Here is a 15,064-nt window from a genome sequence, read left to right on the forward strand (position 1 = left end):
CACACAGGGTTACTTTAGTAAGCATGTTTGTGTGTGCCATCAGTATTTGTAGTGTTTTTCTGTGCAATTTATCTTGTAATTTATCCTAACCCTGAAGTTTTCGGTGCCTAACCCATGTTGTCTCTTAACGGAAGTTCACTTGTTTTCTATAACCCTAACGCAGTTTTTGTGTGTATTTAAAGTCATTCCCATGGTGTCATTATGATTCGCCTAACGACGTGAAAAGCCGTGCAATGTGAAGCCTTGGGAAGCGTCAATGCATGGTGGGATACGAACACGTTGGAAATATCCACCTTATTCCTACATAGGTTCTTTTTTTTACGGTTCGATGGAAACTGTTCCAGTGACAGGAACAATCCCACCGCTGGTGAATCTTAGCCTGTTTGTTTGTAACATTACAGGCTCGACCAGTGAAGTGTTTTAAGAACATTCAAGCTAAATTAAGGGTGAAGGAAGTATAAAAGAAAAGCTACATGTGGCTAACCCTCAGAAGAATAAGCAAGTTGTAACTAAGTTGCTGTAACTTCCAGTCCATGGCAGAAGTTGCTCCTATAATCATTTCTACAGTATTGGCCCTAAATTAAGGTGGACAATAGTGACTTTACATACATTATGTTTACAATCACAATAATTATATATCTTCAACTAAGTACTTTTGTTTCTTAACTATAGTAAACATTTGGACCTTCGGAGTCAAACCTTTATCTGTGATGTGAATAGTCATTTGCTTTATTTGCCCTACATTCACTTCACTCCCTGCATTTAGACTTCTGTTAAAATAAATCACTGAAAAAACATATTACAACATAAAACATTTCACAAGTTCTTTTGTTTTGCTTTCTTCTTGTAACAACACAAGCGTTCCAAATTTTATCGCCCTCTGTAACCCAGGCTCATTGAGATATTTTCCTCCAAATGTTTATGAAAAAGGCCCTTTCGTTAATGATTTATACTAAATTAGTAAGTTCTCTATCTACATGTACACTACACTGAATCAAACATTCACATTTACATGATTTCTTTAGCAGGTTTAACATTAGACCAGCATTAGGCCACCATGACCCTCCTGCTCTGCTTCTTTTCCAAGCAAGCAACCTCTGCTCTACCTAATACTAATTACCTGGATCGGGTGTGTTCAGTCATTCAGAAGCAGATCCTACCTTTAGTCTGGGTATAAAGAAATTATTGGCAGGGCAGAGATAACTGGGAAGGAAGCAGTGGCACCTCATTAGATCACCTTTGAGTTGTTGCTTCTTTAACCGTTTCTCACTCGAATGCCATAGTTTACAAAAGGTACAGTAGTATGTACAGTATCTCTTGTATAAATAATTTGATTTGGCACAAGAAAATATGTACAAACACTAGTGCTAGTGCACTAGTGCTATTTTTTTCAATGGAAGCCAGTTTTAATATTCATCCTAGCCACTGCCTGGTGTGTCATATTAATCATGATTTGTGCAACAGAAAAATCTGAAATGGTAATGTCCTGAATTCCAACTAACACAAATCCAATTTATGGGCTTTATTTAAATTTCTACTACAGCATGAATATTATTTACTTTGACATTGTGCAAATGAGGTTTCATGCATTTAAAAGTCATCAGGAGAAGTCTGAATAATTACACAGCGAGTCCACAACAACATTAATTTTATTCAAATGTACCTCCAAAATATGTTAAGGTTTTTGATGTTGGTTAAAAGCTGTTTTCAGCACCTGTGTTTATATTTGGTAACTGGATCTTGTAGATTTTCTGCTTAACTCTTCACCTCTTCAACAATGGGGCCGGTAAGGCCAGCACATGCTGAAGCCCTGCAAAAACCCACACTACCTTCACGAATCCGAGGATAAACTTTCATATTTTCAGAAAGAGCTGCTTCACAACTCCTGCACTCTCCAGAGTAGATGGCCCGTGTCTTAGAAAATCCTTGCCTGACACTGTTACAACAAGCTCGTATCATTTCTAAACCCACACCCTGATCTCCTCACCTCAATAGTCCACTAGTATTTCACAGTCTGGAATCAGACTATAAGCCGAAATCATGGTGCAAACTAAATGACGTTAGTGAAGCTTCGTGCAATTAAATGAACATTTATGGACTTTTAATTTGTGCTTTTAAACGGCTGCCTTTTTTTGGTACTTTCAGTAGCAATAGTTGTCATAGTGTTTGAACCCACTAAAGGTTTTATTCAGGAGAGAGCAGGGATTTTTCCGGAAACCTACTTGCCTGAGCTACCTGCAGGCGAGTCCTTTGTCCAGAACCCCTCTCCCCGGCTTTGGCAGCACATTAGACATTAGACAAAGAATAAAAGAGTTGTTCTCCAAAGATCTTTCAATCCTGTTTGACCTCGCCAAAGTCTTTCAAGTAAACTCACAAGCACTCAACCTAAGCCTCCCCTCCAATTCGAGCACTCCCACATTTTAACACGTATGCGTCACAGACGAAAGATCCTGAAAGGAATGGTGAAAAAAAAAAAAAAAAAAAAAAAATCAATCATACCAATTCCTTTTAAAGTTCAAACCGCCTCTGGTTACCCCGCCATCGATCTCCTGCTCCTTCACTCGATTACATGTGGGACTGTTCTGCAAGGCCCAGTGCTAGGCTGCTATATTTCCTCTCAGATGTTGTTTTCTCTCCTCTGAGCTATTCACATTACTTACAGGATCAGCTAAAGAATCAGTCCTGCCATACGACAGTAATACTTATATCACTTGTTTTCAGTAGGGAGCCTCAAGTTTGGTTTGAGAGCTTTTCCCTCTAATGGATTTCATGTCCGTATTGATAGGAGGGAAAGTGGGTTAAGAAGCTGCAGTGTCACTTTCCTCTGTGTATCTCTATGTGTAAAGTGCTTAGCTTCTCTAGCATCAAGGCTAATGACAATTCAACAGCTACCAGTCATGCGTTTTCTTTCTGCATAACTAACAACTTGAAGGTTTGCAAAGGGTCTAGTCCATTAAGGGCAACTTCCCCCCCCCCCCGTCCTAGACAGCAGGAGAGGCTTGGTTAGGCAACCTAAAGATTTCTCGACACAAAGAATAATGAGACCATTGATTGTCCTACGAGATATTTACCAGAGTCCACTTTGAAACCACCAAGTGCATCGACACCTGAGGAGGGCAGCATCCTTTGAATGCAAGCCAAGAGATTGCTATAAACGGCCAAGTCAGAGAAAAATATTAAAGAAAAATATTGCCTGTGTGTCCAACAGTGCTTTTAAATCTAGCTAGACCAAAAGAGATGGAGATTGATGCCCACTTTCACCCAACACTTTAATTGATTGGAGCAAATGTGATATGTTGCCAGTGATGAAGTGACACTTAAGGCCTTGAAGCAAGGTGTCTTATTTATTTGGTACATCAAGGCGGTGCTAATAGCAGCTACGAAAATCCAAGAATTTTGCAATCTACACTAAATATCATTTACTGTACCTTGGCTAAGGCGATTGGAAAAAGTTGTTCTATTTTATTAGGCTCTTACTACTGTTTTGGACAAGTCAACCATCTTGGGTCATCATATCAGGTTTGGTTTTAAATTGGTTCATTCACATCTTCCAAAAATACATTTGTGTGTATGTATTTGGAATTTAGTCCTTCACATCTCATCCTACCAATGAAGTGCCACAAGGATCAGAACGTCCTCCACTGCTACATTCCATATGTGTGACAAGTTTTATGCAGGAACAACACAGGATAAGATACAATGCACGTATGTTAAAAAGTTGCTGTCTGAACGATGTAAAATTACATTCATAGAACTTATAAATATGATTAAATTAGGATTGTTTCCCAGTGACAACATTTCCTACCATTTAGCTTCACTGTTCTCTTGTGTAAAAACAGAAGGGAAAAAGAAAAAGGGTTTTCTTTGACAATGAACTAAATTTTGACAGCCAGCTGACAGCTGTAATCCATAACAGTTTCATGCACCTTAATAGTGCATCCATGCTTTCATTAGCTCCTGGCTAGTTTACTGTAATTCATTTTAAAATTTCTTAATCAACTCAACGTATCTAAACTCCAAATATCCCATAACACTGATGTGAGGCTTCATATCAAAGCCGTAAAAAGAACTCATATAACAGTATTGCTCTAGCAGTTTCCCATCAAGTTTAGTAGAGACTTTTAATTTTTAGGCTCTGACAGTTCTGCCTCGGTTTCAATCTTTATAGTGAATCTCTTGAAAACACCTTTTTAAAAGTGGCTTTTATCAAATGGTTTCATGCAACTTTTTATGCATTTTATTCAACTAATTGGTTTTCTTATACTAATGAGTCTAGTGAAGCTGTTTGTTGTTGTTGTAGGTTCCAACATCAGGCCGAGCCACATATTATGTGTCCTACAAGAGAGAGTCTTTCATACAAATTAAATTGCCCAAATATTCCCTTCCAAAGGTAAGTTGCTGCAGGATTTTGACTTTATGCTTTCATTGAGTTAATTAGTCATAGAGTTAATTAAGTAGTTGCATGTTTGCTAAAATGTTTTAAATGTGATGCTGTCAAAATTTTGACGGTAATGTTCAATTGATTTTAAAAAATATGCTTGAAGAAACAGCAGTTTGCCAGTTTCTGAGTGAGCCCCTCATCAACCATTTATATTCACACCACAGTATTGATCTCATGACCAGCTCCACAGGGCAGCATGTTCTTATCCATCAGCTCCTCTCCACCAGTCATAACTCCTCTTAATCTCTCCCTGCTCCCTGATAGGATTTACACATTGTCAGCACTGATGGGAAGCAGGTATTTGCAGCAGTGCAGGAGTGGAACCAGAACGACACCTATAACCTCTACCTGTCTGACACCAGAGGGATCTACTTCACCTTGGCAATGGAAAATGTCAAGACCACAAGGGGCATCGGCGGGAACCAGATGCTGGACCTGTACGAGGTAGGTGACTGATGAAATTGTTCACCCTGCGGGGATACATGCAGTGAGTTTTTCATTGATTGAATCTATGGGATTTTACAGGGACTATTAGTTTCTCACTGTTTCTTAAGGTCTCCCATGAAGTACAGGTGAAGGGATGTGCAAACAGACACAGTGGGACACACAGCCTGTCCTTAAATGCACAATAAATTCTCACTTTTTTGTCTCATGGCAAACTGACCATACAGTGTCTCAGAAAAGAGCATCAATAAGGCTGTAAAGGGATGTCCCACTGCCACCAGCTAGTTTTTCTGTCTTCTAAAACTGACAGATTCCACCTTGGGAAACAGAGCAAATTACTGCTGCCCCCAAATCTCTGATCCACATGTTCCAAATGAGGTGGCCACCACCAACTTTGCAATGATTGGAACTTAGTTGTGTGTGGGGTCCAGGATTTTTGGAGTTTGCTCCACAGGAGAAAACTCTGTCAACCACACGTCTTTATGAGGAATAAAGATCCATCCAGTGGCCTCCATGAAGTCGGTTCAGCTGCAGCATCAGAAAATGTGCAATATTCATTAGGCCTGTGTTCCCAATGACTGAGGATGAACATGAAAGCCACACCTCCAGCAAACCAGAGTAGATGTTCATGAATAATGCAAATTGTATGTAATTGGCTTCTAAAACACCTGCTGGGAGACACAGGGGGAATCTGGGCTGTTTGTAAAGATTGATGTAAAGAAATCTGAATCACTTCAGGTCAAAAACTCACAACATACATTTTTTTAAAAAGATTCAAAAAAGGGCCAGAATGCAATTTCTTGAAAAAGCAAAGATTTTACTTTACATTGCTTCACATGGAAATTATAAGCAAAAAAACAAAACAAAACAAAAACTATGCAAATCATTTGTCATTAGCATTTAAGCGAATAATATATTTAACAGACATGCAACATTCATCCAGCAGATTTTCTCAGTTTTGTGTTCACCTGCTTCTTTCCTGCTACTGTAAATGTTCACCAAAGTTGTTGTTTGGTGCAGGTTATTACTAGTTTCTGTGCTTAAATCCACTACGCGGTGCAGGTGGAACACTGAATGTGACGCTGAACAAAAACAGTTAAGGGCTGTTAAATGGACTTGAAACATGCTGAACTGCAGAGTTGGGTGGGATTGCTCCATGCATTTGATTCTGCTAGCCACTCGTTCTACATTACACACATTGATTTGAACAGGTGTGAGTGATGTGGCAAAAAAATAAAAAAAACTGTTAGCACTGTGTGCTTTACATAAACCAGCTGTGGTCGTCCATCTTCCTGACAGCAGACATATAGAGTATAAAGAGCATGCTTAATGGGGCTTAGTGCACCTCTGGATCAGTAATGACCTTGTTAGCTGACCAGCTACAGACTGTATTGTGGGTGTTTGCATTAGCATTCATTTCAGGAAAGTAGAATTCCCTCCTGTTCCACTCCCCAATGAACTCAGTTTATCACTCCTACACTGGCAGGTGTGACTGAGAGAGAGTGAAAGAAGTGAAATACTGGCCAGCAGCAGTGGCAGTGGTGTGGTAATTAACAATTCCATTACTTTTCCTGCACAGTGAGGTGTGTGTGTGTGTGTGTGTGTGTGTGCAGCAGCTATTACAATGCAGCATTAGGTAAGGCATTTCACCATGCAGCACACGATGATGTGTTTTAATTGCATTTGTCATGAGGTCACAGCTCGTTCTTAAAGTGTGAACCTAAACAACAGACAGCTGATCCACTGCTGTCTCTGATAACGCCGGCCCATTACACATGAGAAGATGTATGCCATGGAACTCATCCCATTTATTGCTGTTAGACACTGACAAACTGCACTTTACAGAGCTAATGTTCCAAAGGAGATGTGGCTCCAGTCCGACCACAGGGGGAGACAGCAAAGTATGGGAAAGTTGTTTTAAATGTTCCCTTCTTGCCGTCACGTTCTCTTTGCTTCATCTCTCCTAAAATCAATTATTCTTTTTTCCGCGCAGAAAATTGCACAATTATCTCCTAAATTAGATGGATTATTTTATTGTCAATCAGATTGGATAAAGGCAGTTTCAGCAATCAGGGTCTTTGTTGTGTAAACTCATTTTCTGTTGACACCGGGCCTCTGAACTTCCCTTCACTCTGAGAGGTGGTTTAGCAGGTGGCTCTGTGACAATTATCACTCTGATTGGCTTGGGTTCATTGCATCCGAATTTATTTACCACTCTCTTCTTATTATAAACAGCGCTGGATGATTGATCAAAGACTTGAAGTGCTTTGGCGTCGGTGGAGAGTATTAGATAATCTGGATGATGCTGGATGATGAATTATTCGTGTTAAACCTACAAAGCTGTGATTCAACAATGAGCCGCATAATAAAATGCTGAATGCTAAATTGCTTCACATTAAAGCCTCAATGAGCAGAAATTGAGACTTTGGTGCATGTTGTCTCCTCTTACCATTGCTCAGTGAAAGTCACTATTATACAACTGTCAAAATACCAGTTGCAGTTTGACCCCTACCCTCAACTAAAACCAAAAAAACAGCTTTTTGAAACAATTTTGTCTGATTTAATAAGCATGTTTACTGCAAACAAACTAAATAAATATTAATGCTCAGACAAATCTACTTTTTCTCCACTAAAGTTTGCAGACGGACACTTAACAGCTAGACAACTAAAATAGCTTTATAAACTTTGAATAGCCGACAAAAAAAATGACATTTAGGTAACAGGCTAATCAACAAAGCAACCAACAAAAGAGAATTTAACAGTTTCAATGTCCTGTTTGAACTCGACATGCCTGGATTTTCCAAACCTAAAGTTCACCAACAATCATTTTCTTTTCATCCATACTAAGAGAGCCGATGGATGTATTGCAGTAATCCAGAGCTGGAGTCTCACTACATGACGCTATAAAGCATTACGCAATTTCTGTGAGGGGTCTCCAGGAAGTGAGTCTATAGTTACTCAGTGGTGAAGTCATTTGCCTAATTATAAGTTACTTTACTTTACCATCAAAATGATTGTTATTGTAAGAATGTTACAAATCAGCACAACACAAAAAGTGTTTTTTTTAAATAAGGATGCTCCATATTCAATAGAATTTATTCATTTTATGTTGGCAGCCATGTTTGATGTTGATGCCTGGGGCCTCTATCACAAACTGCAATTAATGTTTTAACCGGCTATCGTTGTGTTTATTGTTCCACAAAGCTAGCTCACTTTTAAAATCTTTAGAGAATCAAATCAGAACCTGGTCAAATCCTGACCACTAACCAATCAGATCAGTCCTACAGGATCTCCACCGGGACAACAGTGCAATATTGTGCCAACATCAAATAAAAAAAAAAATGAAAATTAAAAAATGGTAAACAGATACAGTACTTTCAAATGGTTTTCAGCAGGTTGTGAAACGTTCTGACATACAATGAATATACTATGAAAGTCAGGTCATTTTGAATCGTTTGAGGTTTACACAAGTGTTATGCCTAGTTTTTGTTTTTATGCATTTTTTAATGTTACAATATGAAATGGCACTGCCCACTGCTGCAAACATTAGAAGACGAAGAAATGTGGATTACAAAATAAATTTTTTATTTTCATCTTGTTTGCCCCTATTCTCCTGCTACCAGTCCAAAACTTTCCCCAGTTACCATAGAAACCAAGCTTAGTGAAATTAACAGTATCCTACCCTTCACATGGATCCTACAACCTGCAAGTTCCATTTACAGTATATTTACAGTATTCCCTGTCCGTCCATCTAATCTAAATCTTTCAGCTGAGTTGCTTTTGAACAAATTTAAAGTACCATGGCCACTGGAAGGCTGAATAACATTTAATTCCCCCGCATTCTGTAGGCTATGCTGCTGGTTAGCTGTGGTTTTCTCTGGTTTGAACTACTGACACTTCTTATGTAATGAATGATAGAACAAGTGGGCAAGATTAAAATGTAATCCTGCAACATCAGTTTGTCAGTGCATCTGAGTTTAACATTTTGCTTTTAATTCTCAGTTATGCCTGTAACATAACTAATCAGGACAAGTGCAGAGTTTTTCTAATGAACATAGTTAATAACCTGACGTTTCACAAAGTTCTCAACAATCAACAATTTTTTCATGCAATGACAAATGAATTGTGAAAAGAAAGTTATGAGACTATAGCAACGGACCGAAGTTTCCTTATGAAGCTCGTTTGGTTCCTTGTTGTCACCTATAAGATTATGCTGCACTTATCAAACTCTCCACCTGCAGTGAAACTGTTTTTTTGTTGTGACATTATCACAAACTTGAGATCTGATCTCAACCTTGAATAAGCATTGAATAAATCAAAGCCATTTATGGCTCTCGTACCCCAATTTTGAAATGCCGTATTCTGACGTAGGCTGTTTAATTTAATTTAATTTAATTTTTTTACCAGCCTCATCATATAATAATAAAACCCCATCTAGCCCCACCAAGCAAAAACTCTTGTGCCATATACAGTAAGTTGGCAGCTAAAAGCCAGTGATTTGAATCACAATTGCAGGGTAGTGTGGTCAACTGTGGTCAAACAAAAAGACTGGCATAGAGGGTGCAACATATTGGAGGTAGCTTTATTGTTTTTATTTTTATTTATTTATTTATTTTGCAAAAAGCTTTGTTGTTTGTTCTTTTTGTCCTCACTCTCCTTCTTTAGAACTGATATACTGATACTGATACTGACTGAACTGATAATATAATCTAGTTTTGATCTATGGGCTGGTACACAGTTTGTTGTCCACATAAGATAATACCAACAACAATATACGTCAGTGTAACATCCAATCAGAGAGGCCTGAAAACAAAACAATCTTAGTACACAATTGAAATCAGAAGAATGTTGCTTATCATAGTCAAGTACAGACAAGTAAGGAACCTACGGAATTAATATCCCCCCCCCAAAGAATTAAAATGATCAAGTGTTTACTTTGTGCTTTACAAACCTTCTCCTATTTAATCAAAGTGTAACAAATAAGAAAATCCTTCTTTTTAAAGTTTAAAAGAGCAACTCTTTAGAAAAAAGTTTGTGTGTGTTGTGTTACACTCCTCACACTGCAGTGAAAGCAAAACTTGTCAGAGAGCATCATTTGGCTCCGATGCCATTAGATAACTCAGCAGTACAAAGCCGACCAGGACACCATCCAAAAAAATAACACACATTTTACGTACCAATTTTCAGCTGTTGCTCCAAATTTCTCCAAAGGCAGGAGAGTGCAAAAGGTTCAAAATCAGAACAAGATTTACACATCAGAAAACAAAGCAATGCTGGTACAAGCCCGGTAGAAATTGGGGAGGGTTGAGTCAGGATGGGCATTCGGGGTAAAAACTGCCAAATGAACATGCGGACAATGATCCGCTGTGGCGACCCTGAAGTCACGGGATAAGCCGAAAGGACAAAAAAACCCCAAAAACTAATAATAAATCAAAGGAAAGGTGGTTGTTAGCATGTACGTTTTCCTCTGGGGTAACTAAACAAAGATACAAAATGACTAATAAAAGGTACAATACACATATTTTTGACTTACTATTGAAACTCAAATTATGAATGTCTTCAGCAAATGTTTGTATAGGCCAAATGTATTTGTTGTTCATCCAGATAAAATTTCATTTAACTTCAGCTGATGTCTGTACCTTAGTACAATGATGCAGCTTACAGAGTAAAATAACTGATCAATTAAATAATTAATGAAATAAACGTCCAAAATATATTCAATTTATAGTTCCAGGAAATTTAATTTTGAGATATTTGTTCAGACTAAAGCAAACTGAAGATGTAATGAATACTCAAAAAAAATGAAAGGAGTTTGAGCAAAAAAAAAAAAAAGGAACCTTCAGGCACTTAAGTGGATGGTTAGGTAAATATTAACTTTATAATAATTAATAAATAATTAGAACATTACTAAAAAGATTATTAAGACATTTGCCTTCCTTGAAGGGTCTTTACATCTAAAAAATGTTATCACATATTTCAAAAAACATCTGAAAAAGCATGAACAGAATCTCTGCACATCTGAGTTTGCAACAGGTGCTTTGAGGAGAAAACCACTCTGACAGAAAAACTGGATAAAACACTCCTGCACACTGTCTCACTTGAATTGCAACATGTATTAATTCACAATGTTTCAGTCTCTTGGATCTTATCAGGTATATACCTAAACTAGAGAGAAGTGTTTTTTTAATCATTGTGAAAGAAAATTATTTATTACAGATTTCTAAGCACAATAAATACTTAAGAATTTATTTCGGGAGAACTTCTTCACAAATACCTGGAAACTAAAAGGCTCTCTGCAGTGGCTTTTATAAATGCTTATGTTCAATAGAACATTGACATACAATCTTGCGTATGGTCGAGTTGCAAGGAGAAAGCCACGACTCTTCAACTAGAACAATTCTGCCTGTTTGATTGAGGCCATGTGGATAAACCAGAAGACTGTCGAAACCATGAAACCAAAGAGAAACTTTTTGGCTTGAATAACAACTGTTTTGTTTGGTGATGAGCAAACACTGCATTACCAACGAACTTATCTTTATCTCTTATCTTCATCTGTCCTGCTTTGCTGCCTCTGGCCCAAGATGGCCTGCGATCAGTGATGGAGTAACAGAAAATATCGTGGTATCCATCTGTTAATTGAAGCTTAATAGAAATTGGATCATGCAGCAACTTAAACACATAATTCCTTCTACCATATAATAGTTCAAGCATAAGAAATTTATTATTTTGAAAGATGAACCATGAACGTATTCCTACAGAAATGTTGTGAAAGGACATGTACCAGGGCAGCACAGTGTTGGAGTGGTTAAGCGCTTAATTGGTGACTCTAAATTGGCTTTTTTCCAAAGCGCTTTACAATGTAGCTTTTCATTCACCCATTCACACACACACTCACACACCGATGGCGGCGACTGCCAGGCGAGGTACCCACCTGACCCACTGCGAGCAACTTGGGGTTCAGGCTTGTCCAGGGACACTTCAACACATAGCGGGGAGGGATCTGGAATTGAACCCCTGAACCTGTAGTTTAACAGCTGAGCTACAGCCACTGGTTATCTGTCTGTCTGTGTGTCTCTCTTTGTTGGCTCTAAGATAGACTGGAGACCTGTTTAGGGTGGACACTGGACAGAGTGGCACTTTTTGACACCTCTGGAATGAGAATGGGCTGAATCTTCTCACATTTTACATCATATAGATGTAGGAAAATAACAAATTAAAAAACTATCTAGCACTGTAAAATAAACTGAATTCCTATTCATTTGTATATTTAGTCAAAAAATGCATAAAGTCATGCACAGAACAGAGCAAAGAAATATATTAATATTAGGAAGTCAAGGGGCGGCTGTAGCTCAGTTAGTAAGGGCAGTCGTCCACATACCACAAGGTGAGTGGTTCGATCCCCGGCCCTATATGTCGAAGTGTCACAGGGCAAGACACTGAACCCCTAACAGCCTATTCCCATCCCCAGCTGTGCAGTGCTGGTCCAAGCCTGGTAGAAATTGGGGAGGGTTGTGTCAGGAAGGGCATCCTGCGTAAAAAAAAAAAAAAAAACTGTACCACATCAACATGTGGACGATGAACTGCTGTGGCGACCCTGAACTCATGGGGAAAAAAAAGGAAGTCAAAGGGCCGTTTAATGGCATTTATTTACACGTACTACCCAAACTAGATCCAGAAGAAGCAAGTTGAATATCTGTGAATGGGTCCTTTTCCTATTGTATGGCAAGAAGTCACTTGAGTACCCTGCTGAATACCGTATTACCAAGTTGGTAGGGTTAGCAAGATTGTGTGTATCAAAATAGGCTTAAGGAAAATTATTAAGATCCAATATGATTTTCCACTGTTCACTACTTTTACATTATGGTCAAATAAGCTGAAACCACAGTAAAGCAAATAGAACAGATATTTATGTCTGCGTCAGTGTGTGAGTGATGGATAGAGAGAAATGTATCCTAGTGGGGGGGGCGAGTGGTCCTCCATGTTTGCATGCAGATGAGTGCGTGATATAGGAGGTGGAAGTAATAAATAATTACTGCACTGATAGACAGGTGGGGCTGGGTAAGGACAGGAGGACCCTCGTTAGCTGCATCCATCTTGAGCACCATGTTTCTATGACAATGTCAAATGCACTGCCTATTAGTGCCACTTACACAGACGTGCCCCTTCAGGGAGGGAAACACATCCAATTGGAGCCCCTCACTATGGCAACCATTCAGAGTGACTCTGTCCTTTCCATTGCAGATCATGCTTTGGTTTAGTTGAGGGATATACCTAATCCTGGAGAGACAACTAAGCATGGAGGGTTGTGGAAGTGTGAGAAGTGTGTGTTTGAATGAGTGTCTCTACGCATGTGATTCAATCTCACAGGAAGTAAACAGACAAGGTTACCCTTCTCAACCGTCATCATTTTTGTAGGGCCTGGATTGCTGAGACGTGTAAGGATATAATTACAGATAGCACTTAGCACGGTATAAGAAAATGCAGCCAGCTCTGCTGATGGTGTCTGCCAGACTGTCAGACCGCAAGAAAGGATAAGCACGGCATTTGCATTTAACTGGTATTGTGAAGATTGCTGCCTCAAAACACAAACTGCCCTTTCTGATGAGAGCACTGGGTATGTTTTTTTTTTTTTTATCTGTAGCTGAGAACTGAACTGTTGTGCCAGCCTTTGATATAAAAGGCTGGTGTGCAATAAGAGAGCAAGATTAGGAGATGAGATTCAACCTGTGTCTGTGTCTATCAGGTGGCAGGAATTAAAGGAGTGTTGATCGCTAACAAGAGGCAGGACAACCAGGTGAAGACCTACATCACCTACAATAAAGGCCGGGACTGGAGGCTCCTGCAGGCCCCTGCTACTGACCTGGATGGAAACGACATACACTGCATACTGGTAAGATAGTGTGTATAGGAAGTAGTTTTTTTGTCTCTTGAATATAAAGAAAGATGTTCGTGTTTCATGTGCAGCAAAAGTACATCATGAGATTCAGGATGTTTTCACATATAGTCTTTGTTTAGTTGAACAGTTCATTCCCTCCTTGGCGTTGACCAAAACAACCTGTCGGTCTGGTCTTAAACTCACAACTAAACAGCAGATATTTCCTAAATGGCCAGTTGACAGCAAGTCTTCTTTACAAAGTGTGAATGTGAAGCGTTGTTGTATTTTCAGGATGTTTTTTTGAAGTATATTCATCTTCTGCTGACAGTATTTTGCTTGGTATATTGCCCAATTATCATGGTTGTGAGCAAATGACAACTGCACAGTTGTTTAATGTGTCATACCAATTTTGCACTAATAGGACTCATCATTGAAGCAAAACAGGAAATGCAACCGCAAGGGGGCACAAGCCAGTGTCTTCTTGTGCCAGTCCCAAGTCTGGATAAATGTAGAGGGTTGTGGCAGGAAGGGCATCCGACGTAAAACACATGCCAAATCAACATGCGAATCGTGACAATGACTTCCATACCGGATTGGTCGGGGCCCGGGTTAACAACGACCGCCACCGGTGCTGTTGACCTACAGGGTACCGGTGGAAATTGGACTACTGTTGGTCGAAGACGAAGAAGCGTTGTGAGTGAAGAGGATGCAGAGGACAGGGTTAGATGGGGGCACATGATTCGCTGTGGCGACCCCTGAAAGGGAACAACCGAAAGGAAAAGAAGAAGATTGAAGCAAAACAGGAGATTCTTCTTGTGTTTAGTTTTAACAGATCTATTCAACCAATGAACAAACCTTACATTTCTTGCCTGACTTGTATTGATGCATATTGGTTCACTTGGTTCACTTTTATGTGTGAAAGCAAACCGAACCACGGGTAAAAGGAACCAAGTTTACAAACTAGTAGGGATGTTACCCCACAAGCAGACAACTCAAACAAGTATCAAACTTTTAAAGAACACGTATCGCAATAAATGTTTAGATGCTGCACTACAGTACAAAAACTACACAAAATAAAAAAACTAAATTAAGCTTTTCTATTTCATACTCATATCAGAAAGGTCTAATTTTGAACATCAGATATACTTGTCATCCTGCATTTAAATGTCCATTTAAAAGTGACCTTATTTTATAATACAGACTTTACTGAAGAAAATAACAATGACAGGTTGAAAGTATCTTATTTCCTGATTTTAATTTATAATTTATTTCGTCCATGGTCGTATAATACTAACCACTTGGCC

The 15,064-nt window shown here is 38.9% G+C and overlaps 1 protein-coding gene across 2 annotated transcripts in view; it reads left to right on the forward strand.

Annotated features, from left to right (window-relative positions):
* Nucleotides 1-15,064, forward strand: part of sorcs3a (sortilin related VPS10 domain containing receptor 3a) — a 232,158-nt gene that overhangs the window by 163,762 nt on the left and 53,332 nt on the right. For both annotated transcript variants that reach the window (XM_067499167.1, XM_067499169.1), the window contains exons 8-10: nucleotides 4,301-4,390; nucleotides 4,706-4,885; nucleotides 13,629-13,775. In XM_067499167.1, the coding sequence (XP_067355268.1) occupies nucleotides 4,301-4,390; nucleotides 4,706-4,885; nucleotides 13,629-13,775 (417 nt within the window). The remainder of the gene's footprint in view (nucleotides 1-4,300; nucleotides 4,391-4,705; nucleotides 4,886-13,628; nucleotides 13,776-15,064) is intronic.

Source organism: Channa argus, chromosome 3 (assembly GCF_033026475.1).
Source record: "Channa argus isolate prfri chromosome 3, Channa argus male v1.0, whole genome shotgun sequence".
Lineage (NCBI taxonomy): Eukaryota > Metazoa > Chordata > Actinopteri > Anabantiformes > Channidae > Channa > Channa argus.